The sequence below is a fragment of the Lagopus leucura genome, unplaced genomic scaffold (assembly GCF_019238085.1).
Source record: "Lagopus leucura isolate 7727_CA_CO unplaced genomic scaffold, USGS_WTPT01 Super-Scaffold_100045, whole genome shotgun sequence".
Classification (NCBI taxonomy): domain Eukaryota; kingdom Metazoa; phylum Chordata; class Aves; order Galliformes; family Phasianidae; genus Lagopus; species Lagopus leucura.
This window is the reverse complement of record NW_024962292.1, coordinates 3,051,568-3,074,270: the sequence shown is the minus strand read 5'-3', so window position 1 is coordinate 3,074,270 and position 22,703 is coordinate 3,051,568. Positions and strand designations below refer to the sequence as shown.

Sequence of the window (22,703 nt, the reverse complement as noted above, 5' to 3'; positions counted from 1 at the left end):
TATGATTTGGGTCCTTAAGCTGATTTGGAGCACAAGTAATTACAGAAGTTAATTTAATTTGCAGAGCATAGAATCATAGAATCACCAAGGTTGGAAAAGATGTCTAGGATCACCCAGTCCAACCATCCGCTCATTACCAGTATTTCCCCCTAAACTACATCCCTCAGTACAACTTCTAAACATTTCTTGAACACCTCCAGGGGAAAGAAAACATAGATTAATCAATAGGGACCAAAACAGGCTGTGTTCTGATTGTCACAGCCATTCATGCTGTACTGTGACAAAAACCAGACCCAAACAAAGTGCTGTAGCAGCTGTGGGCTACCAATAGTTCAAGTGGCAGCTCAGGCACTCATGGTGGCAGCCCTTGCCATTTGTGGGGATGGTCACTGTATTGCTGCCATTACTCACATCTAGGTTTTTGTCATTTGTTCATGAAACTCAGGAACAATATTTTATGCCTTTCATGTGAAGCACTTACTTCAAAAGTACAAAAGCAAGATGGGATGGACAGTACTTATCTGTAAGACTGTGAATAGGTGTAAGCAAAAATGTAAGCCTGAAGAGGGGTTGGCTGTACATTTTTTCAGTTTTGATTTACCCAACTTCAGTCTTGCCACATTAAATTATGTATGAACAAAAAAGAAAGGTTTTTACTGCTCCCCTTTTCCTTTAAACCTAACCAGCTTCATGTGCAGAGTGGATTTAAGTGACTTTTGCCATGACTGTTGCTGTGAGTTGCAGAATACCTAAGCAGTTAGAATTTACTTCTCCCACAGAACATACAGTGTGGCTTTTAGATGGAGGAAGGGAAAATGATGAAACTTCCTTATGATGTGGTGTCACATTTGAATGCACCATACCTGGAGGGCAGACAGCGAGTACCACAGCAGTTATTGCTGATCTATGGGGCAGTGTTGTCAGGTGAGTGGTTTGCACCTTTGCATGAAGAATTCAAGCATGTTTTTGGAATGAAGTCTAAAAACTGGCCAGACCTCAGATGGCTCCCAGCATGTGATCAAGGAAACAGCAATTAACACATGGCCGTTGCTAGCTGTCCAAATACTGGTAGGGTTACTACCATTTCCTCCTCCCACAGCTCTGAGCACAACTTCTGTGCCCTCATTCATTCAAGATCTTAATTCCTCCCAGAAATAGAGGCTTGGGCTTGCTGCTTTCATCCAGTAAAACTGGGTCAGTGTAGCACAGTTCCTGCCTTTTTGAAATAACTTCAGAGACAGCTAGGCAGTGAAAAGTGAAAGAAAGAAATATTTAGAAAATAGACAGGAGGCAAGGAGAAGAAACAGGTCGGAATAGAGGCTGTTTTTAATCAAACTACTTAATAAATATTGATTAGTCAGATTAATGATTAAACTGTAGTTCTAGCTAAGTCTCTTTGATTTCATTCCCTGTGCCCACCCGGCAAGCTGCAGCTTTATCACCAGGTCTTGCAGGCTTACTCTGGTGTTATGGGATTTTTCATATAACTTGGGAGCTGCTTGACTCCTACAGAGTACTTCAAGTTCCCTTCAATGATTTAATTACGTTGAAAAACAGAGACTGAAGCGGCCAATGCATTTCCCTGACTCTCCAGCCTCAGGATAATGATTCTTTCCTAGAAGTTGCCCTCATTTTCTGTCTTCTGTAGCTGTCATGTTGCATAGCAAAAGACTAGAGGCCTCTCAGGTTTATCAGTCTGTGCTCAAGTATTTATCCAGTGGAACAGACAACAACCTCTGATGCTGGGGACCTTCTGCTGAAAAATCTACCTTGCTGAGGACTCTCCACACAGCTAGGAAATGGATCGGCTTGAAGAGCCAGCACATTAGTAAAATCCTAGTCTTAAATCACACTAGAAACAGGTTTCTTCAGCCTAGTTAGTTCACTGTTGCATAAAGATGCAACAGTTATTTTTTAAATTAAAATTATCCAAAATGTGATTGGGCTGAGACACAAACGGTAGAATAAAGACTTGAGTGCCTTACTGTTGGGAAAAAAACATTCAAAATGAAGACATTGTGGCTCACAGATGAGCTTCTGCACTCATTTGCCTGAGATGATCATATTCATTGGGCAAATCAGGTTGTGAATGAATTAATACTTCTGTAGTTTTTCAGAAATAATAACAGTAAGAACAGCAAGGAAAGCCTCTCCAGATAGCAGCTGGTCTATTGTGAGGAGACACGCCTCATTGGAAGGTGTTTGCAAAAGCCATTTCCTGGACAGTCCACACCATGGCATTACTATTATAGCTATTACAGGGCATGGCTACAATATTTAGAAATACCACCCAACAGGAAGGATCCTCCTTTTCAAGAGAAGATGAGATAAACCAATGCTAATGTTGTACAGGAAGTTGTACTGATAGATGCTATGTTATTGCACTTAAAATAATTCTTTGCAGCTTGTACAACCTGAGGGAAAAAGATAAGTGTGTGTGGAAATGCCAGCTTTAGCTCCATGGGGATGACGAGGGCAGGGTAGGCAGGGACTTGCTGGCACAATGAAGGTTCAAATGCAACATTCCATCAACTACAGTGAAAAAAAATAAGCCAAAAAGGCCCAGAAAATCTGTGTGGTGGAGGTCATTTGTGCACAGAGAAGGCCCTTCCTAGCTTTTTTGGAAAGTCACTGCCACCTGGCATTCCTCTGCTTGGTTCCAGCAGCTCCTAGCAAACACTCAGCTGACCAAGCAACTCTATGGCAGCACAGGTGTGGTATGCATGAATCCTTTTTCAGGAGCAGAGACCTTCCAAAGGCTTTCTGCTGTAGCCTTGCACTGACAGTAAAATACAGCTCATGTTGTGCTACAACAAATCATAAAAGAAATGTCAAAGCCAAATGCTTGGGTCAGTGTGAAATGTTACATAATTAAATGATTATATTTTATTCAATTTATGAAGCTCTATTTCCTAAGTACTGAAAAGGAATGGATAACCTTCGCAGAGATTTTAGGGAGAAAAAAAAAGATTCAAATAAAAATGAAAAAAAAAAAATTCAAATTCAGTGCAGTGAACAGATTCTAAACATTCTATGGGCAAAGGCTGCAGGGCTCAGGCCAGGCTTGGCTAATGACAGGACAGCAAGCTGCAGGTCTAGCTCTGAGCTGGAAAATGCTGCGCTAACAATAGCATGTACGACAGAAACAGCAAGCAGTGCAACAGATGGCGATATGCTATTGATACGCTATCTGCAGGCAGGGATATCCCAACCGCTTGGAGATGCTGCGTGGGTGAGTGACAGGAGAGAACTAGGAAGGGCTTGCGTTGCCAGGGAGAGCGTTCGCAGAGAGATCTGTGCCATTTGACAGCAGGTGTGCAGCCACAGACATGGTCCCAGCAGGGTCTGTCCATCCCAGGAGCATTTGCAGATTTAGGAATCACTGTCGCTTCAGTTTTTTTCTTTGGGGATTACACAAAGCCAAGACAGCACTGCGATTTCCTTGATTCAGTTCAGGGATTAAGAAAGCTATCCCCTGGCACGAAGCCTGACATTACAACCAGTTTGCAAAGCACAGTGGCATGCCCTCTCCATTCCAAGCTGCCGGGTTAGGAGGCTCACAGAGATCGAAAGGAACAGCTCTGGAGAAAATTCTTGCTGTCGCTTTAAGCAACACCTTGCAAAGGCCAATATACTGCAGATCTTTATCTGTTACTTCACTGCATTTGCAGACTGCCAAAGGGTCCCTGTATATATAAACACAGGTTACTGGGAGCAGATAAGTAGATTCTGCAGAGCTCACAGTGCATGGGGAAATTCTCAACCACTTTTATCCATGGCAAGAATCACTATTCTCAAATTATTTTGCATTAAATGAAGATGTGGATAGGAATTTACATATAGTTGGCCAAGGCAAGCTGTAAGCGATGCCTACCAGCATTTCTATCTGCTCTCTGCAAATCCAGCTGTGGGTCCTTCCAGTGACCCAAATCCCAGCAGTACACTGCAGTGGCATCTGTTTATAGGAGTAACTGTTTGTATGCTAAGTGGACAGCATTGCAGGATCCTTTCAACAGGGAGCATCCCAGATGAATTCACAGCGTTTTGGAACACTTCCTTTCACATGCAAATATCCCTATTTGATGAATTCTGAAATGCAGCCTGTGCTACAGTTCAAACTGACATGTCTTCTGACATTTGGGCCTCCTGTCACTGTTCCTTCTGACCATAGTGGCCGAAATTGCATTCCTGGCTGTGCAGGATGGAAAGGCATGAGCCTACAGACACCTCATTTCTTGCAGGGCTCGGGGATGGCTGGCAATCCAGCCTCATTCTCTCGGGAGGATTTCAAGCACAAGCATTGTATTAGGCATTGTTTACACAGTGAAGTGAAAGAAGAAGGAAAAAAATAGGTTTTAAAACATATAATTACCAAGCAAGCACCCAGGAGTACATAACTGTCCCACTAGGAATATAAGAAGGTCTTAGTAAAACCATGGGCCCTACTGCAGGGCTAAGATTTGCTTCTGGTCTACTACTGATCAGTTTGCAGGCTCCCCACTGTTGCACAAGCAGTACCAGAGTTGATTTCAGTATCACTTTGGCCATGCCAGATGTCTTTATTTCAAGTAAAATAAATAGTAATAGACACATAATGGGATAGAGAGAAACCTCTGGGATTTATATAATTCCTTTGTTTGCTTGTCCTCTAGTACCCAACCCACAATGTTCTCAATTTGCCTGTCTGAGATACGCAATATTCTTGTTTATTTTCTGTGGGAACACAGGGCTCCAGAGTTTTACTCCTTTAGAAAAAAAGAAAATCAGAAATCTATTGCTTTGCAATGAAACACTATTCACCTTCTTCAGTGACCTGCACAATGTGACCTAGATCATAACCAGTATGTGATTTCAGTCGGAAGACCCTTCAACGTATATTTTAGTACACACAGCCTTGAGCCCTCATCAGCCTCCAGCACAGAGTTGCAGAGGCAGCCTGCACCACTCAAGCTGTGATATGAAGAACGTGTTCTTTCAGCAGTTTTTCTTGCTGAGCTATTTTTAGCTTGAATGCATTCCCCAAACCCTTTCCTTGTCCAGCTGCATGGCGAAGGAGAGGCAGCAGTGAGTGGCAGTGTGGCTCACAGTGACATTGCTACCAAAAGAGATGCTCTAACTACAGGCTCGCTGAATAAAAATAGGGTAATTTCATCACCCTAACGACTAGATGTTGTAATTGTGTTACAAACAGGACAGAACCACTATCTAGCAGCTCCCTTAGACCAACGAGAAAAGCAGGTGGAAGGGAGAGAAAGAGATTCCTGCTCTGAAATATTACATTCACAACAGAACTAAGCCATGTTATTTATTAAATAACAGCCGAGCTTAAAATTGAAACTCTTACATCAGCCCTGGAACATAGCACAACATCCTCCCAGAGTCCTCAAGTGAAGATTGAGAGAGGTACTAGAGCAAAAGCTTCCAGAAGGTGAGGGAAGGATGCTCAGCATCTTCACCTGACATTGCAGCAGGCCTTTGAGCCATAAGACTGGCTCTGCACTCCACCTGTGTTTGGCCTTTCTTCTCACACCTCCAAAAGAAAACAAGTACGCAACCAAAGGTCAAATGCTGCAGGACTTTCACAGGCAGTGAAAGCAGTGATTACTATAGAGGCTTCTCCATCAGAATCCTCTCACACAATTAGGCACTGGCTCTGTGCTCATCACTAAGCCGCACTGTGCACTAGTAAGGCTGTCACAAGGATGCAGGTCCTTCGGGGCATTACCAGGATCTCAGTACAGGAGTCATGCCAGGAAAGTAGGTAGTTTTCATTCCCACTGAAATCCAAACTACTCAGCGCAGTGTGTTTTTTACAGAAAATATAATGATGGACAACTGTAATTGGCTGAGAGATGAGGGCCAACATAATTAACTGAACTTTTGCTGATTTGCAGCCTTGAAAATCTGAACAGAACTGAAAGCCAAATAAATAAGATGCATAATTAAGGCAAAATATATGGCTATTACATTTATCCAGCATCTCCTTTTGGGTAACTAAAAGCATTTTCTTTTTTTTTAATGTAAAAAACAGCTTGGGGGAAAAATAGACACAAATATCAGGCAATTTTAAAGCAGTAAAGCTTTGGCATGCAACCTGCTGAACTGACCATACCAAGTCCCCATTTTCATATTGCTCTTCAGCCTCCTACTATCAGAGAACAGCAACTACTGTTGCTGGCACAACACAGCTACCACTTTGTATGTGCTCCAAAACTGCCTTGAGGTTGAAACAAGTTTGTGTTTCACTGCCTGCCTTCTAATTTTGTACAGAACAAAGTCTGTAAAAGGCAAAGTCCCTCCTACCAAGGATTTACTACTACCCATAATTGTACTCTGCAGGCAGCACTGCACTGCCACCGCTCAGCGCGTGGGTGATTCAAAGCCCTGGCACACATCTTCCTCACAGCCTCTTATGGGAAGGATGAAAATAAATTTCTCGTTGAATTGAACACGATGTTCTGATAATAGAGATGCCAATTTAAGAGACAGAGCCTCTCCCCTGATGGGAAGCAGGCACAGGTAGCTTCACGAGCAGACGGCACAGGACAACTCCCATTTCTCCTCCCTGAGCCCATTTCCCGGTTGGGCTGGAGCTCTGCTGTCAGAGGGATCCTCACCCACCACCCCTTGCAAAACCTCATGACTCTTTCTGCAGAACTACCTGCCACAAGAGACAATCAATGTGATTGCTGCTGGCTACAGCTCACTTACTGGTGGCTGGATTGATTGTGTGCTTGTTAGTGCAGAGCCCACGGGCAATGCACGTGTGAGCCCCCCCTCCCCCCTGCTCTGTAGGAGATTATCAGATGCATGTGACCCTAAATAAGGACAAGCAGAAAAGGGATTCCAAAGCGCGTGTTTTGGCTTCAGCTATGAAGATGAAAGAAATTCAGTTTTATGACAATTAAATCACGAAGATTTACACTACGCAGAAATACACTTGTGAAATAATGAAGCACATTTGGAGGACAGATAAGAAACCCCAACACAAGCTTCTTGAACATTCTGCTAAATGTCTACAGGGTCTGCAGACAGCTGAGACTCCACAAACTGGCAAGAGGAGCTGGGAAGGGTGGACTGGCTCCGAGCACAGCCCCATGCACAGATGGGTGGGCTGTACCTGTTGCCCGTTTGTCTTTCCTCAGCTGTTCTGCACCCAAATCTGCAAATGCACCAGTGACACACCTCACTGTGGCTTTGCTGAGCTGCAGTTCTCATAGCGGACAAAAGATATTGCTAAGGTTAACTACGAGGACAGAGAACTTGGCACTCTCCTGCTTGTAAGAGATACTGATGCATTGCCCATCTGATAGCAGACCCTAGGATCCAAGTGATACGCACATCCTCACACTGCTGAGGATTCAGTCACCTGTAACACTCCAATATCACCAACCTTGTGTAATGCTGGCGCTAAAAGACATCAGTTTCTCTGAACATGAAGGAGAATCTGACTGTGCAAATTAAATATTGAGCATCATTCACAGACACGTGTGAGAGTCACTGGGCTCAGGACACGTGACCTTACTCTGGAGGGGATGAGCAATTAGTGGTTTTCCCCTGGAAGCCAAGTCCAGCATCTGTACCCATGCATGTGTCCGACATGTTACACAGAGGTACCTCAAATCAGCTCCTGCAAAGGAGGGCTGCAGCAGACCTGCCAAGTGAGACTTTCCCACTCCTCAGGTCAGCAGGCTGGGTTCGTTATCTCCCAGACAGCCTGTTTGCCACAGCTATGCACTGCACATGTGCATCAAGGGAAACAGCCAGACACGAGTACATTTATTGCCCCTTTCAGAGCCAGCACTGAGCATCCATGAACCTCACAGCATTCCCACGTGCATGCTGCATGGAGGAAACAAATATCCTGAAACCACATGCAGATTCTCAGCACCCGAGGTGCTCTGACAGCAGGAGCACATGTGGGCTCACCTGCAGGCAGCACTCAGTGCCAGGCACAGCTGACAGAGCTGCTCCCATCACCCAGGTGATGCACTGCACAAGATATGGGAGCATGCATATACATAATACATTAATCCATTTGTCTTTTCAAGCAGTTAACTAAGGAAAACATTCTGAAAAAGAACTGAGAATACCCCCCAGAACTCGTCCCAGACTTGAAGGCTTAAATTTGTTTTGCACAGAGCAACAGTAACGTGTAAGCTTTGTCACTCTTCTCAGCTCAAAGGGCTGGTCACACACAGCCCCCAAATTTATGGCAACTACTCTATCATTCATTGGGACAAAACATTCAGATTCTGAATCCTTTGATTCAACCTTTTGATCTCTACCCAGATTTGCAGCATTGCTGACATGTACACTGCAAACTCTGAACCACATACAGACACCATTCACAAGGAAGCAACATCAGCGCCTCCAGTCCTGCGTGCTTTCTGTGAGGCAGCTGCAGCCACCTCAGCTGAGGCACTGCCGATTCAGCTCTGCTTCCTTCAGCCCTTGGCACGTTTTTGTGTAAATTGGGGTGAGGGGGAGGGGGAAGGAGAAGCGAATTCCTGAAGCTAATGCAAAACATAGCAGTATCCATAACAGACATTTACATTGTGTGCAGACTGGACAGAGACAGAATTTGCCTGCAAGTTACTTGAGAGCCCTCAAGCTGCAGAAATGGCTGCCTGTGTGGAGCTGCCCAGAGGGAACACTTGTGCCTCAGCAGACAATTCAGAAAAACCCCAAACCTGGACCTCAGTGTCTCCCAAGAATACAGCACTATTAACCAGAAACAAAACACTTCTCAGTACCAGAAAATGCGTATCTAAGCTTAATTCACTTGAAAAGAAAGCACTACTGTGAAGGGACAGAGGCGGTGTGCTCCATTAGAGCTCCCAGCAGCCTGCAGTTACCTCACAGAGGTGGGCCAAGCCACACCAGGGTCAAAGTTCCCCACATGAAAACATGATAGAAATAGAAAGCACAGGACTCACCCATCCTCATCTGTGCTTGTCTCACATCCACACCAGAGGTTCCTTTCAGACTTCTGCACTGCTCCTACCCCCAGAGCTGGGGGGCCAGGCTGGGGGAGGGCAGGAGCCCTGCAGCCACCCACCCCCAGGTGCAGCTGCTTTGCTAAACTCCCAGGAAACGAATCAGCACTATGCTCTGAAATGGCCTGCAGCTCTGTGCTCCAGCATTCGCTTTGTGCAAAGCTTGGGAAGATCATGTAGAGTCCACTGGGAGTTTGGTACTTAGCTTTTGTGGAGTCTCCTTTGCGTCCCGTGCCTGCTTCATCCTCTGGGATCACGCACTGGCTGCAGTACAAAGACTTCCAATAACCATAATACTGCCAGAGTTTCCCTTTTTTTAAACTGCAAGAGATTTGAGTATCCCCTCTCTGGAGTCAGTCTCAGCACCTGCCTTACGGCCTGCTCTCAAACAAAGGGAAGAGGAGAGCAGGACGCCATTTCCCAGGGCCAGGCTGCCCACTTCCAACGTGGCAGCGTGGCTGTGAGGGGGGCCCTGAGCTCACTGCAAAGGGGACACTGCAGAGTGGTGGAACTTTGTGTTTTAACAACTTTGGAGAAATAATTAACATTAAAACCAAAACGCAGCACAGCACATGCAACACAGGAGAGCACAGTGAGCTGCACAGTGCCTGTTGTACTCCAGTGCAGCTCAGCAGAGACGTGTGGTCCCTCCAGCCCTCACCTGTCTGAGTTGTGCTCACAGCTGCTTCCCCTGAGCACAGTCAGCAGCCCCTGGTGCAGGATCCACAGCCCTTTGCCTTCACCATTTCCCTGCATTTTGTCTGGGAACCAGCTGGGGCTGCCTGCAGTGCAGCATTCATGGCAGGTAAAGCAGATGGAAGGGGTTTTACAGCAGCTGGAGGCACCTTCTGAACAGAAATATTGATGTAGCAGGTAGATACAAGAAGCCATTGCATCTCAGCAGCAACAGATGTCAGCAGTGTTGCCTCTTTGTTATTACATCATGACTTCAGGTGTGTTTTCACCGTGTCCCCACTTTCCCTGATAGAAAAGTCCATTCCTGGTTTTATGGCTGTGATAAAAGCTTGAAAGTGCTGTTCGCATCTCTGAAAAATTCACACAAAAATGCAATATTGTATGGTGCACGCGAATATTTCTGTCTGTGTGTATCTGCATCTTTTCCTTTCCTTGGGGTAAAGATGAAGTTGTGCACAGAAATAACTTTATCTCTGGACACCCACCATGTATTTATCAAAGTCAAGAAGGAAACAGGCCTTTAAATAATGAACCAATATAAATACAATAACAATATATGTACAGATACACAGAGCTTTCACTTACATATCTATTCTCATACTTCTCGTGCTTTGATCATTCTCCATTAGGCTTTTAATCCCTCAGTTTAAAGAGGGTCTCAGAATTCTGATGGAAAATTCTTGGAGAATCTGTGGATTTTGCATGGAAGGGCTGTAATTAGGAATAGCTTGATAGGCAGGCATGTGACCAGCATGTGAGTAGGTCACTCTTCCCTGAGTTACAGCATAAAACGCGCACTGATCTCCTTCAAACAAACCTAGCTGCATAACTTCTGAGACGTTAAGGAAAATGAGGGAGGAGTGAAGAGGTAACAGATTAGAGATACACTTTTAAACCTTTCAGTGGAGCATTTCAGCGTAATTTCTGTTTCAGTTTGGATTATTGCAGATTCCAGTGCTGGAATATCCAGTTTATTGCTCTGAAGAGAAATCCAGAGACCTAGAGAAAAATCTGAGTGAGGTGGGAAGAATGAGCGTTAGGTTGCAGGTGTCCGGAAGTAGTTGTACTCACAATGTAAGATTTCTGCTGGTGTAAGCCTGGTATAGTTGTGATGCATTCCTGTTGCCAAAGATGAGAACAGAATTTGGCCTTTGCAGTGATTGCAGGGGAATTAGAAAAGGATAAGGAGTGGCATTCGTATTCTGTGCTGTTGGTCTTATAACATATGAACACAGAGCTGAATATTTGGTCAGGCTCAGGAAACAAGGAGAAATTTGAATTAGATGCTTGCTCTTTATCAGAGCAATCTTTTTTTTTTTTTTTTTTTTTTTTTTTTTTTTTTGCATTTCCTTTATATTTGGTAAAATACAGATCTTGGTATAGCATCACTTTATCATCATTCCTTTATTTCCTGTGCACAGTTAAGGGATAATTACTGCAACTGTGGTTTGCAGTGTGGTCCCTGCTGTATTGCTTTGTCTGTAACTTCAGTCTCTGGCTTGGTAACACCTGCCACAGAGGAGACAATGAGAATCCCTGATGCTGCCAGAGCACAGATCAGGAAGCATCGTAAACTGCTTCTGATCTGTCTGCTGGATTATTGCTTGAACGCTGGCAAATGCAAATGCAGTATGTATCTGTCTGCCTAGGGGAGGGGTTCCATTACCTGAGATTCTCTGCAGATATTGGCAGTGTCTCGTGGGGAAATCTCATTTACTATGCAGAACAAAATCGCTATGGCACTGATCATATGATTTGAAGACTCAATCCTGAAGCAGCACTACAGAAAGGGGAGGTGAAACTGCACAAGACACTCCGTTCAGACAGCATGAGGCAGTGAGCAGCGCACGAATTTTATTCAGTAGGCAGGAGGAGAGCTGCTGGATTGGTCTGTTAGATGTGTAGTCAGGAAACCACAGGAAAGCTTTATTTCTGGCAAGTCTGCATTTGACAGAATGCATCACTGGTGTTACTAGAAAAAAAGGAAGCCCGCTGCTACAGAGATTAAAAGGTAGAAGCAGCAACAGCTACAGAAGATGACTGTGAAACTCCTTTGAAAACCACCTTAACCCTCTCTCTCAAGAGTGAATTTAACCGTTGGAGGGCACTGATTCCATCTGACTGTCTGGAAAGTGTGGTGAAAAGGATGCATGTCATGAGGAAGCATTCCACCAACAGCAGTGCAAACTAGAGGAGAACTTCTACCTGCATTGCTGACGTTTGGCAAAAAATTATACAAGAAGGCTTTCTGGTACCAGAATCTTGGGTTTGGGATTTTCTTTTTCTTTTCTCCTTCAGTTCTGGAGAAGGATTTCGTGTTCTCCTCCTACCCATAAACACACACAAGGAAAACACAAACCAGAACTTGGAATCCTGCAGACTTTCCAAAGAACAAGCATGGTACAAAATGTCATTTTGGTGTTTTTCCGCAGGCGACTCAGCCAAAGACCTGCTGTTGAGGAGCTAGAAAGAAGAAATATACTTAAACGTGAGTACTTTCTTCTTAAAATATTTTATATATTTGCTGAAACCAGCAATTATATCTGTGAAACATATTCTCTTCACATATTAATTTACTGGGATTATTTTCTGTACCTAAAAGTTTTCATGTTTAACATGCTCTGTGTTTCAAATATTGCAGAAATGAGAATTTACACTTTGCTAAATGAGAATTTACACGTGCAGTTTAGCACAGAAAAGAGAGACTTGCTTAAATTCCAGCTTTGAAATAACGTATATTGTGAACACACTGCTATGGGTGTCTGAGAGGGGAGTAGCATCCAGGCGTCACGCAGTCAATGACACACAGACTGCCATTTTTGAAGCCATTGACTGTCTTGGCTAAAGGGGAGTGGACAAAGCATCCTTGCAAAGGTGTGAGGACATTTCCAAAGACGAGTCAGAGAACTACCATTGTGAGATATTAACAATTATAGAGGGAGAATTCCAGGCCTATTATAAATACTGCTACAGGAGAATGTTGCTCAATGTCTTTCAAATAAACACAGGGCAGAAACTCAAAACTCTTTTCCTAAAGATTGGTGTTGCAGCCAAGGGATCAAACAGGTGATAGATGCTTTGGGAATCCTCTGATCTAGATGGAGAAAGAGCTCTGAAATTCTCTCTGTGGTGGGGTCTGAGATAGGAGAATGAGAGAAGCTACCTGCTAGAAGGAAAGGAATATTGCTTCTGTTATTGTTATGGTTTAGTTAGTGTTGAAAGTAAAAAGCAAACAAACAGCACAACACCCTGATAGCAGAATGATGGAATGATGCGATAATGGTTTGCTTCTCATTAAACATGAATAAAACATCTATATGGCCACATGTAATATGACTGTGTGGTGTATGTCATAGAAACAATGTTGCCTTTGGTATTTAATTCATATTTTATTTTCAATGTGATTGCAGTTCTTAAGAAAAAAAAGTTACCCACATTTTGTTACCTAAAATTCAATGTCTCGGAACTTTCCTAGTTTAAAGGGAAAACTTATGCAGTTGCTATTGAAGTTATTGTAGATTTTATTTCACTTTTGACATAAAGGGATTCCACGGTCAACTTATATTTTCAGTACTCTTCCAGAGCATACACTGTGCATGCTTAGATTGGATGCAAATGTACATAGCTAAATGAGAAACGGTGCATTCTTTGAAAATGTGAATGGATGAACTTGGCCTAAATTTACCTGTCAGCTACACAAGAGATAAGAAAAAAAAAACATTAATGCAAGATTCTGAAATGTGGAACCAGATTCTCAAGAGTCAGTGCCTCAGATCCCCTTTAAGATCTGTTTTTAGGTGATTTTTCTTTTTATTTATTTAGTTCCTTAAGGGAGGGCTGATCTTTATCAAAAAAATCTTTCCTTTACGTTTAGTTTTTGAAGAATGCTGGTTACATCCTTAATCTGGGTTAAACTGACAAGCTTTGATAATAAAAGTTTGAATACATTCATATAATGAGCTTAGAGAGAGATAAAGCAGAAAGAAGATAAAGCAGAATTAAAGATATTTCCTGAATGCTGGCTAAACATACTGGTCTAGATTTGTATCTCATTTAAAGGAGCTCCTGACATGAAGCAAATCCATTGACTTCAGTTCAGTTGCTCAGGCTTTATACAGATTTTTCTGTGATCAGTCACTTCTATTCCAGTTACCTGTTCCATTGTATAAAAAGTTAAGAACCTGTCAAGAACTGAAGTTATCACTAAGCTGTGACAGCAGTAATCTTAAAGGCTGGATAGGTACAACAACTCTAGGCTCAGTTGTGAGTGAATGTGGAAATCTGCAAACTTTCCTGATAGTAGTGTGAGTATAGAAATTCTTGTCGTGGTTTTTAAACACCTGGTCTGACGTGCAAAGATGTAGCAACATGAATACTCTTCAGTGAAATCACTACAGCATCCTGCAGTTTGTAAGGGTTTGTACAGTTGACTCATGAGTTTCCTAGCATCTCTTAGTAACACACTCTGCTAAGGAAAATGTAAAGCCAATACTGTCTTACAATTTTGCTGAACTTCTACATCCTTTGCTTCAATGATAGAAATATTGCTGGTTTACCATCACAACTAAAATCAAGACCCAGGTGTTTACACGTTCTTGGACTCAGCAGAGAGCTGACACTGATATTCAAGAACGCAGCATCTCTTAAATCCCCAGCTCATTCTTATCACCAGGAATTGTTTCAGTGTTATGCACAGCTAAGAATTCCCCACATAACTCACAGAGCAGAAAAAGTGAATTACAGTACGACACGTGTCACTTCATAATTGGGAGCATCCCTCTACTGAGATTTATAAAGTCAGCCCTTCCTAATGAGTGTAGCTATGTGTGGGCAGAGTGATGCTGATAGGGAAACCCTCTCTGGTTTGTCTCTGTAATAATGCTTGAATTTTGTAATGCCTTTGCTAGCAGTTCCTGTCTTATCTTGCTTTGTATTTTCCAGATGAATTATTTCTCATGTTTTCACATTTGGCATTTTCTTGGAGCTGGGAATAAGCACTGAGCATGTCTGAATGTATCACAGGAAAGGGTCACTATCTAATGTTTTGTATATTCAAATTTGAACATGAATTTTCCAGTCAGAAATTTATATTTTTTATTTTGGAATTCTCTCAGTGCGTCTCTGACTGTGATATGTTAAAAGGCACCATACCACAGAAAATTATTGTCTTTTAGTAGAAATATCTAGATATGAAAATATATAATACTCTAAAATGAGTGAATTAAAGTGTAGTTAAGCATATTAATAAATCCTTGCAAAAATTTCTGTATCTGAGAATACAATCTAGTTTTTAAGGCATTCTCCTCTCAGACATTTCACTCTTAAACCGGTTCTAGTCCCTGAGACAGCACTAATTTTGGTTGCTCTAGTCTCTTTTTATTGCCTTGCCACTGAATTTTAATATGGCATGTTACAATATTTTATATTCATATGATTTACATTTCTGCTACAGCCAGTTGTGGCTGTGCACTGCTACGTTACTCTGTGCTGATACTTATGCTGGCATTTCATTGTAATCAAATGAGCTTAAAAATACAGAGTCCTTCATTACTAAAAATATCATTTTGGAAACTCATCTGCACTGCTGGTGTCTTTTTAAGGCAAGTTAAAGCACACACATTATTTTTAATACTGGGAGTATAATAAACTAGAGAATCCCAGAGTGGTTAAACATTTTTCTCTAGGTCTTCAGCTTTGTTCAGGTCACAGGCTCATGCCTCAATTTAGTAACAGATAGTACTGGAAATAGAAATGCCATTACCTCGTATCCCAAGGCAAAGGATATATTTCACACAGTGTTACAGCACTCCACTCTATTTTTAGACCCAGTGTGTAGGAGTTGTCACGGCTTGAATGCTAATAGGCACAACACACAAAAGCTAGCTGGCTTAGGTTAGAATGGAATGCTACAAAAGAAAACTTGTGAGGATAAAGAGGTTCGGATATTAGTGACACAGACAAAAAGCATGCAAGTCAAAGATAGCTACTGTGCCAGTGTGACCATCTAAAGATGTAGCCTGAGAATTAAGGTTATACAGGACAGAACATTACTTTCCCTGAAGCTCCTGCAGTAAGTCTTTTCAGCATCTACTGCAACATAATGGCTCCAGCAAAGCAGAGAATACAAAAAAATGATGATTAACTATGGAATGTTTTGATTTTATTTCTCAAGTTCATGCAATTTGAGAGTTGGTGTGGCTGCTTAAATCTAAATGTTGGCTTATGAAATCAGAACTCGAGTTCAGAGCTCAGGAAAAGCTGTCATTGGCACCAGTACCTTGTCCTCACAGAGAGGTGACTGTACCTTCTAGTAGAGAACCAGAGGTGTACAGAACTAAGAAAACGGACAGCTAAGAGCCAGCTACTAATTTTTATGTGATGTAATTCTTATTGCTTTGGAAACTACTGTTCTTCCTCATGAAGAAAATCATCCTTTTTCTTTTTATATTCTCTGTAGAACGAAACGATCAAACCGAACAGGAAGAAAGAAGGGAAATCAAACAAAGACTGACAAGAAAGGTAAAGTCTTGCAATACCTTCCATTAGATTTTAGAAAGCTAGTAAAACACTGAACTGTCACCTAGGTCACTATTACACTGTACTTTCTCCTCAGCAGTGCCTGAGATAGTGGTATCTAATATATGAATATCTACCATGTCTCAGCTATGAGAATTGATAGAATATTTACATAGAAATTTTAAATGAAAAAATAGCATTTGCTTGTACTCTGCATATTTCACAACTATACTGCTATAAAAGCAGTACTTCGTTCTTTGTAGCAGAGCTGGACTGGCTCCCTGCTGAGCACCAGAAGTGTTCCCACAATATGTTTCTCTTTGCATTTTAAGGCGTTCTGAGATCTTGTTATTCTGTTCCCAGGAAACCCTTTTGGAGCTATAAGCCAAATATGCCAATAACCTGTTATGTCCAAACTGGTCTGATCCTGAAAGCCTTGCACAATCTGCTGCTGAATGCAATAGAGAAACCCTACATTATACATGTAACAAATTCATTGTGATTCCTTTGCCTGTTCTAAATTTATGCAATTTATAAATTTCAAGGTCAAAATATTTTCATCTTTTCTCCATTATAAAGCCACTGTAGCCCACACCTCAACTCAAACAATTATTACTCCCATAACAATAGTCTAAAGAACTTAATAGTTCCATGGAATCTCCAAGGTGTTTTTATTCAGACACATAAATGCACACTAAGCTAAGATGGCAAGCAGAAAATATTGCACAGTTTCTTGAAATGTTGGTTACTAATATTGGCTCTATTTTACAAAACTATTTAATGCAGCTTAACCAGAGACCTACAGTAGATGAACTAAGAGACAGAAAGATCCTGATTCGATTCAGTGATTATGTAGAAGTGGCAAAAGCACAGGACTATGACAGACGAGCAGATAAACCATGGACAAGACTATCAGCAGCCGATAAGGTACTGACATAATTGAAGTGTTATTGCTTTCTTCTTGGCTTGTGTAAAAAGCCACGTTGGATTCTGCAAGGACATTTTACCTCTGTAAACATTATGGTTATTTGATATGCTGTAAACACACTGACCATTGTATACTGTCATAAAAAATGCTATTTATAAAAAAATGCTTATTTAGTACTATAAAGGTCAGCTTATCCATTGATGCAGGGAGGGAGGGAAAGGTGGATACAGTCCTTTTTCATGCTTTAGGCTGCAGCTCAAAATCACTTCCAGTGAGCACGCAATGTTAACATTCATCCTCCAACTGGAAGTTTTTTTCTTAGACATGCAAATGCCCTTCACTATGTTTTGAAACATGCAATATTTCCTCTCCCGTTTCCTGTGAATATCGTGGAGTTGGTTGATCTTTCATTTTCACAAGCATAAACAAGCATTTGTTTCTGCTCTATCTACCTGCCACATAACTAATTTACACACGAATTTAATTTTCATGTTTAAGTACCTGAGATACAACCAAAAGAGTTCAGCATGATTCCAGCTAGAACAGTTGCTGAATAAGGAGTTCTGAAGTTTCAGGGATGCAGCAAATAGAACAAGTGCAGATGCGAGGATAATTACTGGATAAGATGGCAAATACACGGCCGGATTACTTACTGCTTTGGTCTGAGATGCAGAAATCAAATTCTTTGTTCTTCATTCCAGTATTTCCCAAGTAAGAAGTGTAATAAATGGCTTTAGAAGACTTACATAGAAAAGGAACAATATTTTATCTTTTCCTATATTAGCTCTTCTCTAGCAATCCATAAAATCATCAGCAATCTATATAACCTAAATATTCAGCATCCCTACTGGCATAGTGTGCCTTGCTGTACACAACACCTATTATTTCTACTTAATGAAACTCATGTTCTGCTTTGTGAGACTGCTATTTTACAGTGCTTATAAGTACAAAATTATTTGTTAACTCTCTTCTATTTTCAATTCCTAGGCAGCAATTCGGAAAGAGCTAAATGAATACAAAAGTAATGAAATGGAAGTACATGCATCAAGTAAACATTTGACAAGGTCAGTCTTCCAGCTGTTTATTTCCATTGCTTGCTAATAAAGGGTACAACAGCAAAAAAAAAAAAACCCAAAAACTTAATATTTAAACGCACTTGAACATGCAACATCATTGCATACTGCTCTGATTCCCCCATTAGCAGGGGAGTAATGCCCATACATAATACATACTAGACTCGGTGTAGAAGATGGAGCCTGTAGATTTGCATCACTTGAACAGCAGTCCAATTGCTACTGGAAGGTGCAGTTCTGAAAAGCACAGTTAGTGGCAGACAAGCAGAAGCAAGACAGAAAACTGGCTTGCACTCTTGGCACTGCCCAAGTGGCTGGGCCACTGAGTGTCTGGCAAGTCCTGCCCTTGCCTCATCACAGCACTATCACAGATTTATGTCTAAACATTCATGAAACCACTGAGATTTTCCACCAGACAGCAACTGTGAGAGAAGCCATTAAGCTCTATGCAAAAAGACTTTGTTGCTTACAGAAAAATTTAAATAGAAACCAGTTATTTTGTACAATTTTTGCGATGTCTGTTAAGTGAGTCCTATTACTCTTAAAACACGATTGTGGGACTTGCTGATAGCACAGTGTACTCTTGCTAGGTCTGTAAGCATTCTCTTGCTGCTAAAATAAGTTGCCTAACACTGTACTTAGGAACTTCGTGCAGTCCCATTTTCTGGAAGGCACACCAGCATTTCCATTTTTCTGAGCTAGAGTTAATCTGATCTTAATTGAGCTTGGCATGGTCAATGAAAAGACGATCTAGGCAAATACACAAGTCATAATACAGTGCACGTTAATCTGAATGTTATGGTGATAGAATTCTAGAGTGTCCATGCAATTCTTAGAGCCCTTTTACACTGCAGAGCTCAGACTCAGTGTATATGGCAAAACACCACTGCATTGACAGAGTAATACAAGAAAAAATTAGAGGGTGCAGTTAAGACTAGAATTAAAAAATACCTTCTCCTAAGTGAGCTACATGGGAAATTTAAGCAGATCACAATGATGCACTTTCAAATTTGGTCAGGATATTTGGAGCAAACAGACTTATAATTTACAATTACTGCTGAAGTATTACAGCTGACTGGGACTTCAATTGCACTCAGTTAAGAGAACACACGTACAGAGCAAGAGCATATATATTCCAGAGAGTGAGACTATCATGTATTAATCTAACAGTATATCTCCTATTTTCCAAAGCACTAGCCTTATTCTTACAAAATAGTAAGATCATGGCTCAGAAAAGAATGTTACTGGCAATAAAAACTGTGGCCTAATTCCTAAAGGAGAAAAAAAACAAAAAGCTCCATGTACATTTACGTTTGCATTTCCTGATAACTGCAGAATGGCTTGGCTGGACCCTGAGAACTGTAACTGCACTGCAGTCATGGCATACATGTGGAAATGTGTCGATGAAAATTAAACCTGCTTACAGTTGCTAATATCCTATAATACTGTCAATGTGCCTTTAAAGAGAATGAACATTGATTTTTAAAAAGTTAATAATCTAAACCAGAATTCTTTTAAATTGTATATTTTTAAAATGTTGAAGTAGTTTAAAAATGTCTCTTATTTGTCCTAGATTTCACAGGCCATAGAAATTTTCTTCTGAGAAGAATCTGCCCTTACTTTTTGATATTGCTGCTGAACACACGTCAGGGAATCATCTTTCCCTAATGTTCAGTCCTGGATACCTTGATGTTGATGAGAAAGGAGGACTGCGGATGAAAACTCTGCAGCACTTCAATAAAGAGGGAAACACCAGAGATGTTCTTCACCTTGAAGCCAGAAGAGCAATGGCCTGTTGAATGGGATTAGCTGCTGAAAAAGACTGAAGTAAAACTACTTGAAAGAACCTACTACTCTCCTTTACCACTTGTTTTAAACTGTTTTGCAGTCTGTCATGGAAAAGGAGATGTGCATGTACAGGCTTTACCATTCCAAGGCCTCTGACATAATGGACATGACGCACTGTCAGTCAGTATTACGTTGACAAGACATTTTGAACTTACCACAATTAGTTTGTAAAACGCTTAAGTTCATGTTCTAAAAACTAATTTAATGTATTATAATTTCATTCTTTTTTTATATATTGTCTAACAAACACAGCTGCAAGCATTTTTGACTCCTGTTACTTTTGTTCCTTAATTAAATGATTACTTATTGCAGGAAATGAACATGTTTCCTGAAGATGTTTTTTCCCAGGGACTGTTGGGAAGGGATTTCAGTTATTATGCACTACATCACATCCCTTTTTTATCAACAGGGAATCTTCAAAAAGGTCATTTTAGCGAAGGACCTCCATCTTACGTAACAGCAGCATTTTGCACCAGGCCCTTTGCATACCGTATTGTCATTACACAGTAATGGCAGAGAATGACAGATAAGTTCAGTTAGTCTCATTAGATGTTACCAGTTTGCACAACCGTACATAAACAATTGATAGGAAATTGTACTTTCATGCTTAAGAAACAAATTATTGTAATGTTTTTAATAGTAAAAATGTATATGTATAGTTTAATGATTTCTTGATAGTAAAAGGAAAGAAGTTACTAACTGATGATAAGTAAATAGAATTGGTTTAGAAAAATATAAAAGCGAGACATTTCTAATAATGCTTGACATCTAAAAACATCTGAGAATTCTTCTCAAGGAAAACAAACAAACGAACAAAAGAAAAAATACACTGATACCTGGAAAGGATGCCTTATGGGACAGCAACAAAATGATGCAAACTCCCAAGACAAAAATTTCTCTGCAGGTATTTTAAATGCTGTCCTTTTAGGAAGTGACTCAACGTCAGAAATCTGAAGAGGGTGCTGTGTTACAGCTTTGTTGAGGTGATCTCCATGAAGCCACAAAGCATGGAAATAATCAAGAAACTAAAGGTACGTAGAATTGTTTGCATAGACTACTTCTAAATTGCTGCCAGCTAGTAAATAGAAACTGCAAACAGCGGATGGACGTTGGGCCTTTTCAGCTGCTCAGTGTGGGAATGCAAGAATACAAATAGCATTACACTTCAGGTAAACTAACATTTAAGAGCTGAAGGTAAGAACATACAGTGTAACACAAAACATGCATAAGGGCAGCCCTAGAAGAAACTGATGAATCACAGGAGATATCATGCCCTGGACCAATCAAATTGACACAGATAATTCAGCTTGCTCTGTAGCTAGCTGTAGTTTTGTACATCTTTTTAATGTTCGTTTTACTTATCAAAGACTTGAATCACCCAAATACTTGATCCAAAGATTGTTTTTCTATTAATTGCAGTTTTTTAACTTGGCTTTTCACAGAAATATGTAAATGACCTTTTAACATACAGTTTATTGTATTTATCAACAATTTTTTATTAATGCAATACTTACTGGTAGTTACATTCCAGCTGTAATGTACAAAAAAGGGTTAGAAGAAGGAGAGAAGTGTCTCATAGGCAGAACCACATCGTTTAGCTTAGAAACTGTTAACTACAGATTTAACCAATAGTCCATGAAAGTAACATGCCTGTTTAGCACCGGTGCAGACAGCGCAGACCTTCATGTGTAACATACATTGAGAGGATGTTTAAAAAATACAATAAATATTTTAAGGGTATCTTAGTTTTTTTTTAATTCCAAACGGTGCCTATGAGCTGTATTACTACTTCCACTTAGCTATCTTGTAGTTGTGCAGCAGCGTGCTCAAGGTTCTTCCCCACATCCTCAGCTGTCCATCCATCACAAGCATCCTAACCTTCTTTCTGCTTCGCTCTGGTAAGAGACATAAAATAGTGACTACTTCAGAGCCACACACGATCACTGTCAGCTGACCAATGCCACTCTAGTCTGCTGATGGGCAAATCTAGCAAGTCGTTTGGAGACTTCATGTGCTATAGTGCGCCTGCTTCTGTTAGAACTTCAGATACTCTTCACAGAAGGTAGCTTAGCCCAGGGAGGCCATTTTCCCTGTGCTGATCTTTACCCAAAGAAAAAAAGAAACAGTCCTCCAGCACACAGTTGCTGTCATTTTAGTCTGCTTTGAATGACTTTGGATTTTCCAAGCCACAGACTAAAAGATATTGTGCTTCTGTGAATACTTCATCATGATGCTTTATATTTGTATCTTCGTTGAATTTGGTTGCATTTGCTCAATGTTTTTAGAAGTGAATGGGGTTCAGTAAAGACTAGAGGATGGATAGTAAAATTTCATACTTCTATTTCAATAGAAGTCCTTACTAAAAATAACATTATTTTTTCCAATTTGTGTGCAGTGTTAAAAAAAAAATAAAACTTGGGCTGTAAAGTGTACTTTTAAAAACCCCGTACAGTTCAGAGAAAATATTTAAAACACAGATTAGATCAGTGAAGAACTCTGCATCTCATGAGGTCCATCTAGTGGGGACGGCAATGATTGCAGGCTTAAAAAAAACGGTCAAAAATTAGAAAAGTTTTGTGCTGTAATTACGTAGATGGAATGAATAGACCACATTATTTTCTACTTCAATTCTTCCCTGGCAGA

At 40.9% G+C, this 22,703-nt stretch overlaps 1 protein-coding gene across 1 annotated transcript in view; it reads left to right on the top strand.

Annotated features, from left to right (window-relative positions):
• Positions 1 to 20,328, top strand: part of PHACTR3 (phosphatase and actin regulator 3) — a 67,554-nt gene extending 47,226 nt beyond the window's left edge. Inside the window, exons 9-13 of the mRNA XM_042884744.1 lie at positions 12,128 to 12,183; positions 16,153 to 16,214; positions 16,998 to 17,138; positions 18,127 to 18,203; positions 19,786 to 20,328. Of these exons, the coding sequence (XP_042740678.1) occupies positions 12,128 to 12,183; positions 16,153 to 16,214; positions 16,998 to 17,138; positions 18,127 to 18,203; positions 19,786 to 19,801 (352 nt within the window). The 3' untranslated portion in view covers positions 19,802 to 20,328. The remainder of the gene's footprint in view (positions 1 to 12,127; positions 12,184 to 16,152; positions 16,215 to 16,997; positions 17,139 to 18,126; positions 18,204 to 19,785) is intronic.
• The last annotated feature ends 2,375 nt before the right edge of the window (positions 20,329 to 22,703 follow it).